This window comes from Tyto alba, unplaced genomic scaffold (genome assembly GCF_018691265.1).
Source record: "Tyto alba isolate M040663 unplaced genomic scaffold, T.alba_DEE_v4.0 Super-Scaffold_42, whole genome shotgun sequence".
In the NCBI taxonomy this organism is placed as follows: domain Eukaryota; kingdom Metazoa; phylum Chordata; class Aves; order Strigiformes; family Tytonidae; genus Tyto; species Tyto alba.
In genome coordinates, this window is record NW_024881318.1 from 34,812,956 (window position 1) to 34,833,306 (window position 20,351).

The window sequence follows — 20,351 nt, forward strand, 5'->3', positions numbered from 1 at the left end:
ATTAAAATTCAAGTCTGTCAGACAGGATATTCTTTTGCTTGTCCCAAAAAAGCTGAAAAGTCAGCTGGGTGATGAGAACAAATTACAGTATTCTCAGTCTCTTCATGAATGATCAAGTATTGCTGCCTACATATTTTCAGGCACCAGTGAATTATATGTTCAGCCAAGAACATACTTTATGGACGCACGTGCAAACTCTTGAAAGTCTCTTGTTTAAAGAAAAAAAAAAGAAAAAAGAAATACTAAGAGAAAAGCCTTTAAAATTTTCAAGGCTTCTTACTTCCTCATAAGAAAACCATAAACAGAGTATTGCACAATATTTAACTACCTCCACCCAAAATTGCATACACCAAGTAGAGGAGGAAGCCGGTTTAAGCTTTGGCAGAAATCAGGAAAGAATTATTTTAGTTTAGGATTTAAGTCTGTATACTTCTTTAAATCAAACAAATACTCTTGTTTTAGATCATAATAAATAGGAGCTGTGAATAGAATTTGCAAAAATCAATCAAATATTCTACAGAAAAAGTGTCTTCTAAAATCAAAGGTATTCCTTTTCCTCTGTAGCTTCAGCATGAACAACACAGTTCCTACACTTACACATCAATATAAAATATATGAAAGCCTTAGGCAAAAAAAAATATCTTTGGGGTATACTAGTCTATGTTCATTCATAAAACAAACTTCAAATGTGTATTTATGCATACGCATTTAAAAAGAAAACGTGGTACATTACCATCCTGCGTTCTCCAACAAATTCCGTGCAATGGGCTGAGGCACTGAGCAGTTGTAATAACCCATGCCTATATAAGATCTCCATATCTTGTTCTTGCTTGCAATATTGTATAGAGTTTCAAGGATTTCATTTTCACCTAATTGAAAAGAAAATATGTTAGAAAACTAGAGTTACATATAATGCTAACAGTTTCCAACTAAAATGCCTTGTACTCCTGTATAAAAAAAGTGCAAGATTGGTGATGCAAGTAAAAACAGTAGGAGAATAAAGCACAAACTGGGAACAGTAAAGATAAAATAATAAACTGATAAGATATTCTGTGAAAGTTTAAATTCAGCCAAAATTCTGGAAAACACAACAACTGAATAATAACAGGGTTTCAACCAATGTGGAAACAATAGTGAGAGAAACAGCTGTAGGCAAATGGCATAGGGAGGCCTTTTTGTGCTAATGCAATGTATATTCTGTCTCTTGCACATGTATTAAAATGTATCTCAAAAGGCACCTTTTATTACCTAACTGTTGCAGAATCAGCACTGGATGAAGCCATCCACAATTACAATTTAGTGTTCCTAACAAAGCCATATTTGCACAAAGTGGGCTCACACCAAGCACCCTGAAGTAATTTCTTTGTATTAATGAATCTTATGCTCTCACATTTTCCTTAAATAGCTGATAAAACGGAACCGTTCTTCGAATTCAATTTGATCATGCTTCACCAGTTTATTTAATAAAAAGAAAAAAAAGCAAACAAAACCCAAACAAAATAAAAAAACCCAGCTACGACTACAGTATTTCTAGCTTAAGAAATTCCATTTAAGATTAACTTTTTAATGAGTCTGCAAATCTAGTTCGTAGATATTACAACAGAATGATTTTGAAGTGTTCAGATGGAAAGTATTTGCACTCCCTCCCCCAACTATAGTTTAGTCTCTGGTCTGACTCTTACATACTTCTCAGTGGCCTAAAGGCTGTACAAAAATCACATTAGGTCAACCAGTTCCTAGTAGTCAATGAATAATGCTACTCAACATCTGCCAAGGGGAAAGATTTACAAAATATGTTAGTTCTTGAGGATGCAGAAAGATGGTCAATAGGCTAAGATTACACAGAGAGATAGGCTTGCCCAACCTAACAGACCTGGGTGGAATTGGACACCAACCCTTTTAGATGAGGGGAGCAGATCTTTTTTTCTTCCCCTCTGCCCCAATCTGACCTTGGAAACTGCTGTACTGGGGCAGTTGCACCAAGTTCTATTAATTCTGCACTGCAATTTGAAAAGCAGGCTTTGGAATATAAGGCTACAATTCATCACAGCAGAATAGCTCAGGCCCTGGATGCCTCAAAACCTGTTTTCCCTCTGCGAGTTACTCCATTAAGACAGATCAAGTCAAAACAGTTAATGCTCTTGATTCTGATGGCATATAATTCTCCAGGTTTTGAATTAATCTCTTCTGTAGCCATAAACAAGGTTATTGTAACTTTAGCTCTAATTTCAAAACTTATCTCTCCATTTTATTCAAAGTGCTACTATTGCATTCCATGTATAAAGAGTAATTAAAAAGCTCCCTGCAACTCTTACAGTTTTCAACTAATTTCTTTCACAGTCACATTATAGCTTCTACAAAGTTATTGTTTTACCGATCTTCTGTTCTCACTTCAAAGTTCATTTCTTCTCTGCCTTTTACTCAGTGTTACTATTAGATCTAATGTATAAAGATTAATTTATTGTTCTCAGTAAACTGCAATTTTTTCTGGAGACTCAGGGGTCATGTGTTTAATTATACTTGAACTCAGCAACATCCAGGGCAAAGTTTCTAAAGGGTAGTGAGCAGCTCCACTCCCCAGTACTCCTCCCACACAGTTTATTCCAGATAGATGCACTTGTTCCTTTTTTTAAGTAAGAGCTTTAACTCTGTAGAGATCTTCCTCTATTACTTGCAAGCCAAAAGTCTGATGAAAGACAGTTTGGGTGCAGTTTGAGAGGGAGGGTTGTACTCTTGTGGAATTCAAGCATCATTGTATTTTTGAAAATGGTAATGAATTTGCCTATTTAACTCCAAATCCAGTTGAAGGCAGAAGTTGGCTATAATTTAACTTGCTCACTAGCTCAATGTCACACATAAAAATGCATTTAGAGCGCGATTTCTGCAGTAAACACATACCACAAATACTGTGTTATGTGCCAGATAAGATTTCCTTTGTTTGACTGAGTGGACGTTTCTTCTGGGGAGTCATTTCTCAGCAAATACAGCTAACAACTACCACATGAAGACACTGAACTTGTGCTAGAGCTCTCTGAAACAGACCATGTTACAAAGTGATTCAAGGCACAAAGCAAAAAGCCTAGTGAGACTGTACGCAGCTCTCACAAGGTAGCAGTTAAGCATAACAGAACTACATCTCACCTAGAAGAGTTGTGCTAATAGATCCCAACACTGAACATATTTTTAATTATTATATTTTTATGAGCTACCTGTGAAGACAGTTTTAATCAGGGTGGTGAAATGCTGGAGGGAACACTCCCTCCATTCCTACTTCATCTAACTTACCCTGCTCCTTCAGTCACTACGGAAGACAACAGCAAGAGTACAGCTCAAATATACATCTCCCATATTTGACATGCCTTTTTGAAGGGTCCTGGGATGAACACTCCTTCCCCTAACGCCTTACAATGCCTTGAAGTAGTTTATCACAGCAAGTCTTTAGGAGGACAGCCCTTAAGGAACTGCACTCCTGAGTAACAGATGTCAATACCCCTAGATTTGTCTGTACCTAAGACCAAACATGTCTCCATTAGATTTATGATGATTTAATTTTAATTAATTCACTGTTTGGTTTGCACTAATATTGTTCTGAATTCAAGCAAAACTGACATAGACAGCAGTGAGGAAAATTAACACATCTGTTGGAGTCCAAAGACCAGAGAGTGAGGGAATGAAAACGTTCTTAACAGCACGCCCCGCACTGATGGGAGGAATGGAGGACATGCAGCCTGGCTCTTCACAGGGGTGGGTGGCAGGAGGGTGAGAGGCAGCAGCACAAGCTGACACTCAAGAGGCTCAGGCTGGAGGTAAGGAGAAGACTTTTTCCCATGAGGACAGCCCAGCAGTGGGGCTGAGTCTCCATCCTTGGGGGGTTTTCATCTTCTGACTGGGTAAAGCCCTGAGCAGCCCAGTCTGAACCTGCTCTGGGCAGGGGCTGGGGACCTCCCCAGGCCCGATCCTGTGTCTCTGTCAGTAGCTGTATTTCCCACTCTACCAAGCCTAGCTATTAACAGTGTATTCCCGTAACAGTATCTGTGAGAGGAGTCTAACACTTTATTGATCACTTTGTAAATAAATAATGCTCATATAAAGTCAGAAGAACTCTAACCACAAGGTGATCTTATGTATGATTAAAAATTGGTTTTCAAATTCAAAATAAAATTGCTGAGTTTTCAGTTTGTTCAACAAGAGTGTCACCGAACCCAGAAAACTCAACAGACTTTTTCTGCTATATAAGGTATATACCTAGGAGCATATGTAGTGGAAACAGTATATTAAGTATTTATTCATTCATTTGAAGCTAAAACATATGAAGATTAGGATTTTGGCAAATTTCAATACATGTGGTTGAAAAAAAAAAAAAACAGCTTGAAAGATGTTGTGTTGGGTTACTGGTATTTTTTAAAAAATTCTCCCCAGCAATGGGTAAAATAAAGAAGCAATATCCCAAATGGGGAAGTAAAACAGAATAACAAAAATTGACTACAGTTAAGAAATGGTTGGAAACTGGCCATCACACTTGGCTGTTTGTTTCCAGTTTTCTAAGACAACATGGTTAAAATGTCATTATCTTGAGCCCAGTTTGTTGGGTGTACACTATAAATTCTTTAAGAACCTTGTTCAGCAAAAAGAATAAAATTGCCAGCTAAGTCACTGCAGTTGATCTTTATTCCCCTCATCAACTCATTAGATAATATGACCAAAGACAGCACCCGGAATAAAGTTCACTGAAGTTGTAGTAGTGCTGTCTTAGAACTGTGGAGAAAATTCTCTGAGGCTCCCAGTAGTAGTTCTGTGAGGACACTTCATGACTGCTACACCCACAGGTAGAAAAGGCAAAATATATCACAAAAATAGTAAGAGGGAGAGAATTATCACATCATAAAATGGTAATACTGTTATTTCTTCAAGTGTTTTTGTGGTTAGCACAATAGATTTGCCTTGAACTTGTGAGATACCTACAAAATAATATGGTGTCCATAAAATGAGAGAGGGAGGGGGAGAGAAAGAGAGAGAGAGAGAGAGAGAGAGAGAGAGAGAGAGAGAGAGAGAGAGAAATCAAGACAGAAGGAGCAGTTTAAGTTATGCAACTTAAAACCTGGGACACAAAAGGGACTAGACTACTTATCAGATACCATTTTGTTCACATCATGTCAGGTCTTAAATCTGGCTCCTGAGATCAAGGAAGCAAGATCTTTAGAACAGTTGATATAAGAAAAAGGGCGTGAATTTATCTACCTTGCTTTAGCAATGAATTATATCTCTGTTAACAAAAAAAAAAACAAACAAACAAAAAAAAAAAACAAACAAAAACAAACAAACAAAAAAACCAAACCCAACACATTATATTGAAGAACAACAGTCCCGAAGCTCTCTCAGATGTGTAGTCATTCTGTAGAACAGCACAGGAAAAGTGCCTGTTCCAGGTGCTGAGTCTGCCCAGCAACTTCCCAAGAGGTGGTTGGAAAACCACCACCATCTGCTGCCCTTCCTCCACCTCCTCCTCCTCCTCCAGCCACCTGGGGCCACCTGCTCAGGCCCAGCCTGCCTGGGCAGCAGAGGCAACCCCAGGGTGTTGCAGGGAGCACAAAGCACACACGGGCTGAGAGCCAGCAACACGCCCTGCCTTCCTCTGTCCTACCCTGCCAAGGCCTGCTGCCTTTGGAAGGACGAGCAGCTGCCCAAAAGTGCTGAGAGGAGCCAAGTGCCACCGGTGGGAATGCACATTCCTGCACTGCTTGTGGCAATGCTCTGGAGGATGACAGTTACCCCTGCTACAGGCACCCAAAGCAGCAGGACACCTGAAATGACTAAATCGGGTCTAAAAATCTGACTGACATTAGGAGCTGATTATAAACTCATCCAGAATTACTTTTTAAGCAGCATTTTAACTATGATTTTGTATTTAAAGTAGGCTTAACTGCATAAAGAGCTGCTAAATTTGAAGATACAAATAGTCTTTGTTACAACTGCTTCTGGGCAAAAACGCTTCTAAAAATGTTTAGACTGGAAACCCCATTAGTTTCTCACACAGAATTTATAAACAAATGTTTATAAATTCTAAAATTTCAGAATGCAACTGGGAATATATTGGAAAAAAATCATGGTAGAGTTTGTAGACTCTTTTTTAAAATTCAAATCCTGAACAAAAAGGCAGAAATACATAACGTATATACAAAGCCTACCCATTAAAGATAGACATACAATAGCAACATTGCAGGGATAACTATGACTCATACAGACAGCAGGTTTGCAGGCATAAAAGAGGATTACTCTTATGTGAGATGATCTGTTCTTCTACTTCAAATGGGTCAATCACTACATACATGCCAAAGCACCTTCCAATACCTTAAGAAAAGCTGATTGTTAAAGTTTACCCACTGTGGCAGTGGGAAAAAAGCTCTGTAATACAAGATGATCATAATTAAGTATAAAACAGAAGTCTAGCCTTGTTGTAAATATTGACTGAAGTTACATGCCAAAATAACATTTTCCCTTAACTATATCTGTGGAAAAAGCTGACTGTAAAAAAAAGCCCCCCTTCCAGAATCAGTTTGAGGTGTAGGACTGAAATTTACTGTTAGAGAAAATCAGACATTTTGCTGTTTCACCCCTACTGGCTTTCAGTGACATATTCAGGTGGTTTTACAACACTGTGAGTGGGCCGATGGTGGCAGGTACTTTTAAAATGGCTTTTTTTTGGTCAGAAGAGGGACACAGATACTTCCGTCATATTACATAATAAAGGAAGCAATTAATTTCAGAAATCTCTTAGCACAAGCTACATTTCTTCTCTCCTATCACATCTGTACAAGAAGAAATCTACCAATACAGGAACAGTAATAAATACTGAAAAACATTTCTAGTGTAAATGCACTTGTACCAGCAAAGCTCAGCATCTACCAGAATGGATTTTTCATTCATGAATAAGCAAAAAAAAAATGCCCAGTTAAGGCTAGAGGCTTTCACTCTCAATATATTATGTCCTTCAGGGAAGGGATGAAGCCCCAGTGAAGAGTAGAGATGTGCTAAAATGTCTACAAAAGACAACAAGTGTACAAAAAGATTGTGCTTCTGCTATAATCAGAGTTTTTATTCATGAGCAGTGGAACATGCAATACCATTTAAAACAGCTCTTTAATATAAGCTGCATCCGCAGGAGGATTTTTTTTTTTTACTGCTATTGCATACACACAGCCAATGGATTTTCTGCCTTTCAGACATTATCTGTTACATTATCAAGGGAAGTATCTGTAAAGCAAAACAATCTTTCCTACTGTCACATCTAATCAGAACTTGAAGACGTGCATATACATGAAATGTACACATCTGAGACAAGGCCTAAAGCTATAGAACCCCACAAATATAATTGCAGAGACCTGTGATACTCACCCAGATGTACTATTTAAGGTGTGTGCATGTTTTTCTTGGACTGCCTATCTAATTCTAGCAGTAAGCACGGTCTTCAACGAGACTTCAGTGCAAGCTCAACTACATTTCCTAACACAAAGGAGTAGCTTGAGCACAGCTGATTTGTTCAGCTGCACTTTAACCTGTGGAATCATTATGTTTATGTTTGTTAATTTAAGTCATATAGAAAAGCGGAAGTGTATGTTTAAACCATTAAGAATCACCACATTAAAAATGTTATAAATGCTGAAGCTGAACAATACATTTTGAATTGCCTTGCCCTATTCTCCCATTGCATGTATGAAGTTGGGAATGGTGGGAGCAAAATTGTCTTTTTACTAATAAAAGGAACATGTTTAAAATAGAACACATTTCTTATGACACTTTCTCATGACGCTATTCCCTTTAATACAAGGGATGTGAGAGATAAGTAATATACGTACTCATAAGAAATCTCGCACTGGTGATTGGAAATACAGTGTTCTCTTTACTGGTGCATTAATGAGGAAGTCAGTTTTGCACAGACTACAGTGTCCTAAGTACAAGATGTTCAAAGTCAAGTTGCACAACTTTAAGCTGAGGCTTCTAACTTCTCTTTTGCAGGCCATGGAGTTTTCTGCTACCAGTGCAATGGAAAACCCGTGACAAAAACAGTTCATCACACTGGCTGCAGAAGAAAAAGCAGCAGCGCACAGAAAAAAAGTTTTCTGTACCTCATGCAAGCATCTCTTTTGAAAACTAACTGTTGCATGCTGTGCAATGTGAGACTGCATCACAGTCACATTCTTTCAAAGTTTACTCTAAGGGAACAAGGACAGCATAGCAAGTGGAGCAAAATGCCAGTGAACTAAATACACTGTGAGCTAATGCGGTCCTGTTGCACAGTGAGAACCTGCGTACAACAGAACATCAACTAATGCACAGCAATGTGGGAGACATTCACTTCAAAATTGCTATGCAAATCGGCATGAGAACACATAAAACTGCATCAAGATTTTGACTCAGGTTGACATTTAGTTTTCAATAATGTACAATTATTTTAATGCCCAACTGTACTTTATCACTTTTATGAGCGTTTTAGTAATGTACAACTTCATAAGAGTATCATATACTAAATAAAAAAACTAACCAACAAATAGAAGAGAGGTTTTTAAGAAGTAGTTATTAGTGACAATCTACATTTAACCCCTTTTGCAGACCTAAAAATGATCTAAAAAGTTTTTTTCTCTGAGGATAAGTGAAAATCACTCACCAGCCAGGGATTACCTTGATTAAAATACTTTAATCATAGGAAAATATGCCAAGTAATACTTTCAGCAGTTATACAGACAGAAGAAGGTGATTAAATTCCACTTCTTTACCCCCCCTTCCTCATCTTAATAGCATGGGAAGTTACCAAAAAATAGAATACCACTGTACTAATAAAACATTTCAGAAGTAGAAACTTCTAGTCAATACTGCATCCTTCCTGGCTAGTTTCTTTCTTTTCAGGCTCTACTTTTCCTGGCTGTTCATTGTGGTGCTGCCTCTCGTGCGTGATGTCATCTTGGAGTAACCAGATTGAACTGGCCGGGAACCTCACTGGAGCTGCAGGCCTTAAGTTTACACTCAAATTACAGTGCACAGATGAGCAAAGAAAAAAAGCCAGTGAGAGGGATCAAATTTTCTACAAATCAGGCAAACGATCTTGACATGAATATAAAGTTAATACTGATGTAATTGACTCAATTATCTGAATTGCGACTGAGCTTTGTCAGTTTCAGTGGAATTGTTTAGCTAGGTGCATTTTAGAGTGTTTCTTTTGATCACGGGATCTCCAACATGATGTTCGCAGATGTCTATCAAGATCGCCATTATGCAGATAGAAATTTTGTGCTGTGATCGGTTTTTAAAATGTTAATAACTGAAAACTCATCAAATTTTCTGCAGCAATTTGCTTTATTATTGTACTGCCACAATTGCTGATTCAGATGTTTTGTACTCCAGTAGTTTATCTGTCTCACTCAATCAGACAGGTTCAAAATGCTAGCCATTAGTCTACTGTATCCATTATACAGAGACACATGATTTGCATGTTATTAGAGTACGCAGGTTGTTATTGGGGCACGATGGGACAACAAAGAAGTGCTGCAAAAACACAAGAGTCAACAAAAGACAGCGGCCAATTTGAAGCTACAGTCCGCACTAAGGGAAACATTTTTAGTTAGTTTTCCCTCCATATCAGACTCTTGGGACAGAGTGAAAGCACTGCAGCACTTGAGCTCAAAAACGTTTTTTGGGGCATCCCCGTTTTGCCACACACGTTTCCGTACAGATTTCCAATGCGACAGCAAGAAACGCAGCAGCTGAACTACTCTACCAAGTTAGTTTGTGAAGATTAGAGTGCCGGTGACGGTGCTGCTGGGCTTATTCAAGTCTTTCCCGGCACTTGACTTCAGCGGGGAGATCTATTCGCTACAGGTTTCAGCGGTGACGCTCAGACGGGAGGTGGGAGGGCGCAGCACCCCAAGTCTCGTCTCATCCGTCTCCGCTCTACAGCCACCCCCCACCACCCCACCCCCACCCCCGCGGGGACCGGCGGTGGGAAAGGGGGGGGTGGGGGGGAATGGGGCAGGGGGGTGCCCGAGAGCACCCCGCGATCACTTACAGACGTGGTCATCCATCCTCAGCGGCCTCCGCAGACGGATGCTGGCCGGGATAGTTTTATCCATCAGCTCCTCGACGCTCTGCAAAGGGGCGAGGGCACGCCGCGGTTAGCTCCCCCCGGGGCCGGCGCAGCCCGCCGCGGGAGCGGGGGTCCAGCCGCGCCGCCGCGCCGGGCGAGGGCACCCACCTGCACGCCCACGGCTCGCAGCATCTCCCGCTTCTCCCGCTCCCGCGGGCCGACGTGCCGCCGGCAGAAGTCATCGTGCCGCGGCAGCAGCTGCTCGATGCACCGCGCTGCCGCCGCCGCCTCCCCGCCACCCCAGCGCCGCTGGCCGCCCGCCGCCGCCGCCGACCCCCCCCGCAGGTGCCGCGGCGCCCCGCGGGCCGCCAGCCGCCCCCACCAGCGCCCGCAGTTCTGCATGACCCCTCTCCCGCCGCCGGGCAGCCACACTTTTTGTGTGGGTGTGTGGGGAGGGGGGGAGGAGGGGGGGCGGTCCGGCGCGGCCCCCCGCCGACGGCGCCAATGGGGCCCGGGGGCGGCGCCGCGCTCGCCCCGCCTCGCCGCCACCTGCCCGCCCGCCCCCCCCACGGCCCCGGCCCCCCCCCGGCTCGGCCCTGACCCCGCTCCGCCGGGCCCGGCCGCCGAGCGTCCGTCCGTGCGGCGGGGCGGGCCGGGACCGGCCGGGGGGGGGGCGGGGGTTGGGGTTGGGGGAGGAGGTGGTTTTTGCTAGGAAGTAGGGTTTTCCTCCACAAAAGCCTTGCTTCGGATGGAAAAAAGAGTTTATGCGCTTCTGCAGCGGAGCGTGGGCTTGCTCTCAAGTGGCCAGCTTTCGGTGGAGTCACGCATGCCACTTTCTGTGGGGACAGGGGAGGGGGAAAGGCACGGGTCCTGTGTCAGCTTTATTACTGATTTAACTTCTGGTGATGTTGGTCTTGGGGAGCGGAGGGGTTAACTGGAACCTACTTCTTCCTCTGTCTCAGTTCTGCATCTCTGAGTATAATATCAGCATAGTTACAAAACTGTATCTATTTTTATTAACAGAAGTGTAGCAACATTGAGGACATGTATCTGTATCAACATTTAAATAGAGTAACAAGGAAAGATAAAAATACTTTCCCAGAATATACACTGATTTCCTCTTAATTGTATCACAGACTTACTGCCTGTTTTCCGAACTTAATGAGACAACTAATCACTGCTTCTGAACCAAAACATAAATTTACTTTGCACCAGAGATCACTGACTCAGGCAAGCTCTCTATTTTTGTAGCAAACATGGAATTACCCCTCTGGTATAATTTGAGTTATCTAAACTACTCTTTTATGCCAGAATAGTGTCCCATATTTTATACCAGTCTGTATTGGGAGTAATGACTTAAGTCCCTGGTTTCGGAATGAGAGTGCTCCAAATTGCACACTACGCTGAGATAAATCAAGCAGCAAAGGTATTTGTTGCGAAGGTTTGTGATATAAATTCAATACTGACTTTAACAGATTGCTATTCAAAGATAATTATGCTTTGTTTTTCTCCTCTATAATTTGCTTCTTTCAAAATATGATAGTAACATGAAGGAAATTAAAACTTTGCTATGAATTTTAATTTGAGGTAATGTGACAAGAGTGAACAGAGGTATTAGAAAAATACATTAAACCCATGATAGTAGCAAATTGATTCCAGTTACTAATTTGTACCTAAACTAATTTCTTTTTAAAGCACTTTCAAAGCTTTTGAAAACAAATTGCAGATTTTGTCCAAATATTATTGCAGAATTTGTCCAAATAATAAGCGTTCATTAAAAATGGATCCCTTTTATCTGGAAGATAATATCGGGATGATGTTTCATACAAAATAAGCCATTACAGTCAGCTCATCTGAAATGATAACTTTGATAGAATTGTTTCTTCAGGGTTGGGCCAGAGTTTTATTGTTGCCCGTAGTGCTGTAGGAAGTGAGATCTCCGGGGGAAGACAGAAGCATCTCAAACATCCCAATCCATGTATTTTCTATCCACATTTTTTGGCTACTGCAGAACTAAACCCAGCTTTAGTTCAATGTGAAAACTGTGCTTGGGAGGAGGAAGACTGGGGAGATGTGCCAGTGAACAAGGCCGTAGTGTCAAGGCAGGCTCACTTCATCTGGAAAGCACCACATCTGGGGTGGTTTTGTTAAGCCACTCTGTGGCTAAAGCTTTCTCCTTCAGAAACTCGGCACAGGCTTCATTTCAGCGTGGCCTATGTGCAGTCACTGTGGCTGGGAAACAAAACTGGCTTACGTACTTGATCAGTTAGCCAGCTCTCTAGCTGCATCCCAAAACCTGTATTGTGACCTTAACAAGCAGAATAGGAATCTTGAACAAGAGATGTAATAGAAAATGAAGCTTTGATGTCAAATGTGAATAATGCTTTGATGACAAATCAAAAAAGCCTAGCTAATCCTGTAGCTTCAAATAAATCTATCACTTCAAAGTATACAGCCAACAAAACCTGCTGTTTTCTGCATGTACATCAGCAGAAGGAAGGAGGTTTCCTGGAAGAGAGGACAGGATTGCAAATCAGTATCTTGCTATTATGCAATTTGTGCAAACCTCAGAGATGTGTATGTCTTGGCTTACTGAGCTGACATCATGTGAGTTGCTATGTAGCTGCTAGGGATGTCAGTTTTGTTAGATAAAGCACAAAACTCTTAGGAGGAACGCCCTATATAGGTTAAAGTGACATGGTATGTGTACTCTTCTTGATATCCATACTTTTCAGATTTATTTGAATGCCACAATAAGGACAAAAATCCTTCTATCTGCCCTGACTCCAGTTGTGATTTAGTTAAAAAACTATTGCAGCTCTAATACTACAAGGTTTGTGGGTGGTGTTGGAACTACCATTCTTTGATCCTTCTCAGTCACAAACTGTCACAATAAGAAGACCGTGCTGTATTCTTTTAAGATTGACTTCAGTTCCCTCCTGTCGCCCAAAGCTGAAAGTCTATTCCAGCTGATATGCTTCTATATATACCACTATCAACAGAACATATATGACTGGGTCAGACTACAGTGCTTTCTATAACAATTGCCTGTTTCTGACACTGGCCAATTACAGCTACCTGAGGAGGAATACAAGACTAGGACAAAAAGTTACACTGAAGCTGCTCTGCAGCATTTCTACAGTCAGTTAGCATCCTGAGATTTCTACACTGAGAAGTTCCCAATGTGCTTTTACTCCAGATTTGTTCAGCTGCCAACTGAACCCATGTAAACTGTTAGTGGAATAAATATAACAGTTTACTATTCAAGAGCAGTCACTTTGTAACCTTTTATTTCTCAATCTACTGTTCCTTAAAGTAATAAAAAGCACTCATAATGTTAAGGACATTGCAGCAAGTAAAACAAAACAAATCATATGGGTATCAGTACAGACTAACTCCAACATATGCTGATTTCTGCCTTGGTGCAAGATTTTTTCTGTAGAAACTCCTCAACAGAAAAAAAAAGTTTTAGCAGTTTAAATGACCACCTCTGCTACCTTTTATAAGAAAATGACTAGCCATCATCGTGCTGTCAAAATTCTCTAGCAGATCAGGTGAGGAATGCCTGCCAAATGATCTCTTAATGGGCAGGCTTATTTTAAGTGTTAGACCAGATAGAAGGCACCCTCATTAATACTTCACCTTCCTTATCATGAAATAATCTTAAAATGAAGGGACAGAAGAGGTGTAGAATTTTTTCTTTCAGTTTAGTTGTATCTAATTCAGTACTGAAGATCATCTGAATTTCTACCAATTCTGGTTTTGGGGGTGTGTGTGTTACATATTTATAATTTACCACCACTGATCCTTAAGTATGTAAATGAAAACAGACTTCACATGTATTTTTATGCATATTTTATACATATGCTTGTTATTAAATAAAATATTTTAGTCCTTACAGAATAAAATATAAAATGTGCAGTTTCTGTTTTTGGGTTTGTACTGTAAACATTGTTACCTTTTTATCACACTTTTTTCTTTCCAATAAATGTTTAATCTCTAACATGGTTCTTTGCTTAAAATAAGATTTGAAAAGCACTATGGCTGTCATCACATCAAGAATAATACAGATGTTTACCTAATACATCAAGCCTGGAATGACTTCATTTTATTCCTCATCTTACTCTTTAAGTGAAGTAGCAATACATCATGCTTCTTTCACAAGGAACTAGTGGGAAGAAAATGACTTCTTACCAGTGCATCTACATATGCCAGTATTTACTGAGTGAGGACTGAAATGCCACCTGTTTGGGGATTTTTTATCCCTTTACACTAGTAAAATTTAAGAGCTCCATGAATTTTATGCCATGTGTACCCAGGAAGCAGTTTTCATGTGCCTAAACTTAATAGCATAGCTTCATGACATGTTCTTTCGATACCCGTGTATCAGAATGTGCAGCAGGATAGGCAATGTTGTGCTGGTGCAGACAGCCAGTCAGCTGCATATTCCTGAATCCATAACAGCCCCCAGGACCTTACTGCAGCTACTATTGCCAAAGGGCCAGGAGACATTTCTGCAGTCTTTACCCACTGTTTTTTCATTGACCACAGCTGGATCATAAAATAAAACATACATTAGTACATAAGACTTCTCATGGATCTAATGGTTTGAGTTTAGGGCTGCCATCCTCCACAAAAGACCAGGTAACATTATCACACCAGATAACATAATATCATGTTGCTTCTTTAGGAGCCATAGCCAACCTTCCTCAGTGATGTGTTTGCTATGTAAACATCCTAATGTTAGATTAATCTATATTCAAACTTTTAAGCCTATATTCTATAATTGACAGTCCCTGAGTGATACAGTCTTTTGTTTGTTCTGAACTCAGGAGTATCCCTGCACCCTGATTAGAGCTGACACTTCACGAAGTTTCAGATCTTGTTTGTTTTCAGTTATTCAATAAGCGTGAGCTACAGTGAAAGTGAACTCTTCCAAGGAAGTGTTTTTTATTCACATACAGATCCATACCTTCAGCATCTTCAGGGTGCAGGTTTCATTTTAGTTGTGGTGTTGGAGATATAATCCTTAACAAACCTGCTATGTTCCACACTTGCTAAGTCAATAAAGCAGACCTAGAATATTCTATGACTCCCTATCACAAATCTCAAAGTATAGCTCTAATCTGAAAGTAATAATAAGTAAATATTTGCACAACCAATTGCATGGAATCATATGCGTTTCTCCTCTTCAAAATGAATGCAACAAGCAAAACTTTAGGCTCTGTAGATAGTTCTTTGATATACATATACAGATGCAGATGGATTTAAGATCTACTGCCTTTTCTATTGGTGTTTAAATACTCAAATATAGGTTTATTTTTCTTATAAAATAAATTACTGGTATGATCTTTTTGTCAAGGGAGAATAACACAGAGAGGTCTCATGAGGAAGTACAGGGCTGTGAAAAAAGGAAGGAAATGAGAAGGGAAAGAAGTTAAAATCCTTGAGACTTCAGAAGGGACACATGGAAGATAGGAACATCTAAGTATCCTTGAATATTAACCTTGGAGCAAAATCCTTCCAACCCCATTTCTTGTGTGGGTACATGGCCGAAGAAGGCAAGTGTCTGAAGGTTTTTAAGGTACAGGGTGTTAGTGTGGTTTCTTTGCTTCCTCTGTCAGGGAGCAGCAAGGGCCTGCTGTTCCGTCCACCTGGGTGCTCCAGGATCAAATGGTGTCTCCAGGGCAGGCAGGGCTGTCCCTGACAGGCCATGGTCCCACAGGGTCTGGTCATAGCAGGGTGATCCAAGTACTGGTAGTAGGATCCACTGAGAGTCCTAGGCTAATGATGATCCAGGTCCATCACAGGCAGTGTGTGGGTACCCTGGGGGAGGCTAGTCAGGGCCTGTAGGTCCTACAGGTGCACTTGGGGCCCTGTAACAACTGAAACAACTGTGTGGTTAGGTATGGACTCTCCGTAGGCTGGCTTTGTCTTCAGTCTTTTAGATTATTTTAAAAACTCCTGAATAATTCCAGTCCACTGGTCAAAAAAGTCTCAACCCTTCAACACAAGTTAAACCTTTTTCCTACTTCACATCCTTTTGTGCTTGGAGTTGGGGGTATCCACAGAGAAGACAAAGGGAATTAACTCCAAACAGCACTGTTTTGTTCTCCATCTGCCACCCTGCTCACTCATGCTACAACAAACCAAGCTGCCAGACATCTCTGTGACACATGGTAAAGCAGGGCAGCTGCTGCCATGTCTTCATGACAAATACCCCTCCTTCTTGAAAACTGTAGGATTACAAACAAATAGGTGGGGTTTCTTTTCTTTGTTATCACTGTCATTTCTAACAGATGTATTTGTCAAAATCTACTGGCAATCCTTACAAATGCCTACCAGTGTTCTCTGTAAACCTTCCAAATGAGAAGGCCAGGAGGATCTACAATGGATTTCTTACAAAGCCAGAATTATTTGCTGTTGGGTGGGTGATTTTCTAGTCTTTATTATTGTCACTTGCTGTTTTTTAACTTGGTTCAAAGGTAGGCTTGACAGACCTTGAATGCAAATTCAGTTACTTAATGCTGGATAAGTTAAACCTCTTATCATGTTAGTTGTGTCCATTGGCTTTTAAATACCGAATATAGTTATATGATTAAAGCATTGCCTATGCAAATATTTTATATCACTAGATGTTATCTGTTACAAATGCCTATGTAATAGACATTACATTGCAAGAATTTCTCTTGCCCAATCTAGTTTTATTAGGCAATAAAAAAAGTTCTCTCTTACACAGAGAGAACTGTATACTATTGACCCTAACAGGTGTATCATGACGACAAGGTACTGAGATATTCTTTGGGAAATAAACATCTGTCCTCTCTTATTCTTATCTAGGAGTTAAAGGTATTATGCAACAGAGTTCGCGGATTTTGAAAATTCAGGAAGTCTAAAAGGTTTTTTTTCAGAAGACTCACTTTTTACAATAGGAATGGAAGCCTTTGTTTGTACTTCAGATAGCACACCAATACAAACTGCTAGAGTGATGGTTTCAGCAAAAACTTCATTTTTATTTAAAAAAAAAAAAAAATCTCAGATCCCAGCCATCTGTCTGGATTTTCAGTTCAACAGGCATTAATGAAACCACATATCAGCTTGAAAAACACTGAATAAAAATCCTCCCCCCTTTGCAAGATTGGGTCACAGATCTTTGTCTTTCAGTGGTTTTGTCTTTTCCAGATTTCTAACAAGATCCCCTAACTATATCAAATTAATTACAAAGACATTTTCCTCTGGTCTGTTTGAGGTAAAGGTTCATGAAGTCCTCTTTATAAATCTCAGAAGATCCAGTAAGGGCATACCTCCTTCCCCTTTGCAGCTCAAAGCAAAAGATTTGGGAAGAAGAAATCCTGCAAAGCTTCTAGGGGAGTTTCTGAGTCTTCGTCTGCTTAAAGAGAATTGCTGCTTCCAGACCAGTAATGATTTATGATTCTAAGAGATTGCTTAAACCAGTTCTGCAAAAATAAATGATTCCATCAAAATGTACTTCCTATGAGGTTCCAGATGGACTGTAATCAGTTATGACCTTTTGTTTGATCATAGTCTGACTACACCTACATATACACAGATTTGCCCATAACCGCAGACAAAGTTTAATTTTCTGACTGAATAAATCTAAGATTTCATTATATCGAGTCCAGACTAAAGAGGGGAATGATATCCTTGACTAAGTTTGGCTGGCCTGCTGAGGGATCACAGAAGATGAGTATTTCAGTCAGTACAAGGTACGAAGAAGGACTGCACAACCAGGATAGAGGAGTGAAAGAAATGGAACTGGTTTGTCTGATAACCAACCAGCAACTGCTAAGGTTAGTTCAGCTATCTTCTTGAAGTACATGTGCAGTCAATTAGAGTATCTGATATTTTACAAACTCCTAATGAACACAGCAATGTGAGCTCTTAAATATAGACTAAGATTGAATCAGCACTGAAGAGTCTAGCTCTGAAATCAAAAGTGAATAAATACTTTAATGTTACATAATGTGTTAGTTAACATATAACTTAGAAAAAGCTTGAAATGTTGCAATTGCCTTGTTCTGGTATTAGATATCTTTTTACTGCTCCTGTTAATAAAATAGAAAGTAAAACTAACAAACATGGCTGAAATAAAAGATTTTAAAAAGATCAGTTCACATACACCTACTAGAGGCTTCTTAGGACTCAGCCTTATCTTCTTTAAACATCCCAGCTACAGTAAGCATGCTTTACCTTAGGATGGCATGATCTGACCATGACTTAGCATTCACTTGTGCTCTTTGAATCTCCCAGGGATTGCACATGATTCGTACAGCCATGTACAGGGCCAGCAGCTCTGGCCAAAGAGCCATGCAATAATTTTGGTTCAGTGCAAGGCTGCATTAACATACTTCACTGCTTAACAGGACTTTTTAACATGATAATGAGCCTCAACTAATTCAGAAATGTGTTAATTAGTGCAGTGAGTGGAGGCAAAATCGTGACTCAGGTAGAGAAGGAACAACGCTTAGACTTTGGGGAGAAACTGAAAAGACAAACAGCAGCAAAAAGCTGAAAAATGCAGCTTGGGATATCTACTTTACAGACTGCAGTTGATAGGAAATACTGGTCACTGTCAGTATGGTTTATGTGGAAGGACGATGATGGAATAAGCAACCAGTGAGAGTAGAGATTGAGACAGAACTGACCAGTGGTGAAGAATAAGAGAAAAGAACTGACAAGGAATTAGGAATAATAGTAAGTGTAGTGGTGAGAAAAAAAAAACTAAAAAAATCAGATAACTACCTATTTGCTAAATAAGGTACGTGACCTACGGAGATAACCATGACTTTAAATATTCTGAAAATATATTCTAATGCTTACGTCTAGAGACTAGATTAAACCTGCAAAGGAAATCCTAAATCTTATTTTCATTATTTTAGTGCTTCATTTTGTTGGTATGTAAAGTATAGCAGACAAGTCATAATCTGTTAGTTCGAATAGCGTGACAGTATACAATCATGAGGGAAGATGAGATCTCAGATGCTACTAAAAATTCCTTTGCTGTATTTTAATATAATGATGACACAGAAAGGACCCACTATCTCGTATGATTTTCTCATTACAGCCATTCTCTCAAAGAATGACATGGCAAAATGTTAACTAACAGATGAACATAAGCAAGAGGGAGTTGGAATTTCCAAAGTACTACCATCTGAAATTTATATAGTTTCGTATTACACCTGCTCTTATAGAACACTATACATGTTACCTATGGATTAATGTGAAATGTGCGTCTTGATTTTTCAATGGACACTGAGTTCGTTAAGAGCAGTCTGTTAATTTATTACTGTAGTGATGAAAACGTTAGAGATCACCATCTTCTAACAGTGCCAATATATTAGCCTGTCTAAGTGCAAATATTTAAAATGTATCTTCTCTGTGCTTACGTTTACCAATTGCAAAATGGCATTATGCAACTCTGTCTTTGGCAATCATTTTTAAAAAAGCTGAAATAAATAATAGGATCAACTCATCTCTACTTTTTAATTGATTAAGGTTAACATAAACCAGAAACAGGGCCTCTGAAAATTTTGCAGATGGAAAGGTCACAATCTCACTGCCTCATCTGAATGACAAGTGCGTTTTAAAACAGTGTGCCACCACAGTAACCTCTGCCCTATGATCATAAGGAGCTTCCAGAAACAAAAAAACATGATCCTCCTTACTTCTTCAACTGAACACCTGCCCACTGCTGATCAACATCAGCTCTAGGATATAACTAAAGGACAGGAATACTGTCTTTCTTTCCAAAGAAACAGTCTAGGCCCATTTGTAGGGAAAACACTGGGCAAGGAGCAGTCTGTTACCTTCTTACCCAAGCATTTTTTAATCAAGGTGAGCAATATGCACTGTTAAATGGGACTTAGTACTCAGAACCTCTTAAAGTAATAAAATGCAATAGTGACAATGAAATACAAATAATAGATTTTTTTTCTGCTTCCCTGGTCATATCGCATTGTATTAACTCCTTTAGTCATATATGAAATAATGAAACAATTAAACTCAGGTCACCCATTATTAAGAAGCAGATAGAACCTGAACAACCTTTGATTTTAAATTTGTGACCAGTAACAAGTAATATGAGTCATAATTCTCTAAGAACTTTTGTTTATAAACAAGTCTGAAGATTTCGGTAATTACTAAGAAGAAAATAATAGAAGAAATTAAATGGACCATGGATGAAAACACCTGAAATAACTGCAGAGAGTTAAGAGATTTTAAAGCAATATAATGATTTGCAAAGCAAGAGCAATTA

The 20,351-nt window shown here is 39.8% G+C and overlaps 1 protein-coding gene across 1 annotated transcript in view; it reads right to left on the minus strand.

Annotated features, from left to right (window-relative positions):
- GLDC (glycine decarboxylase) overlaps positions 1–10,514 on the minus strand; it is a 51,046-nt gene extending 40,532 nt beyond the window's left edge. The window contains exons 1-3 of the mRNA XM_042804770.1: positions 10,244–10,514; positions 10,058–10,136; positions 734–869 (exon numbers count right to left, since the gene is read on the minus strand). Of these exons, the coding sequence (XP_042660704.1) occupies positions 734–869; positions 10,058–10,136; positions 10,244–10,477 (449 nt within the window). The 5' untranslated portion in view covers positions 10,478–10,514. The remainder of the gene's footprint in view (positions 1–733; positions 870–10,057; positions 10,137–10,243) is intronic.
- Positions 10,515–20,351: the final 9,837 nt, after the last annotated feature.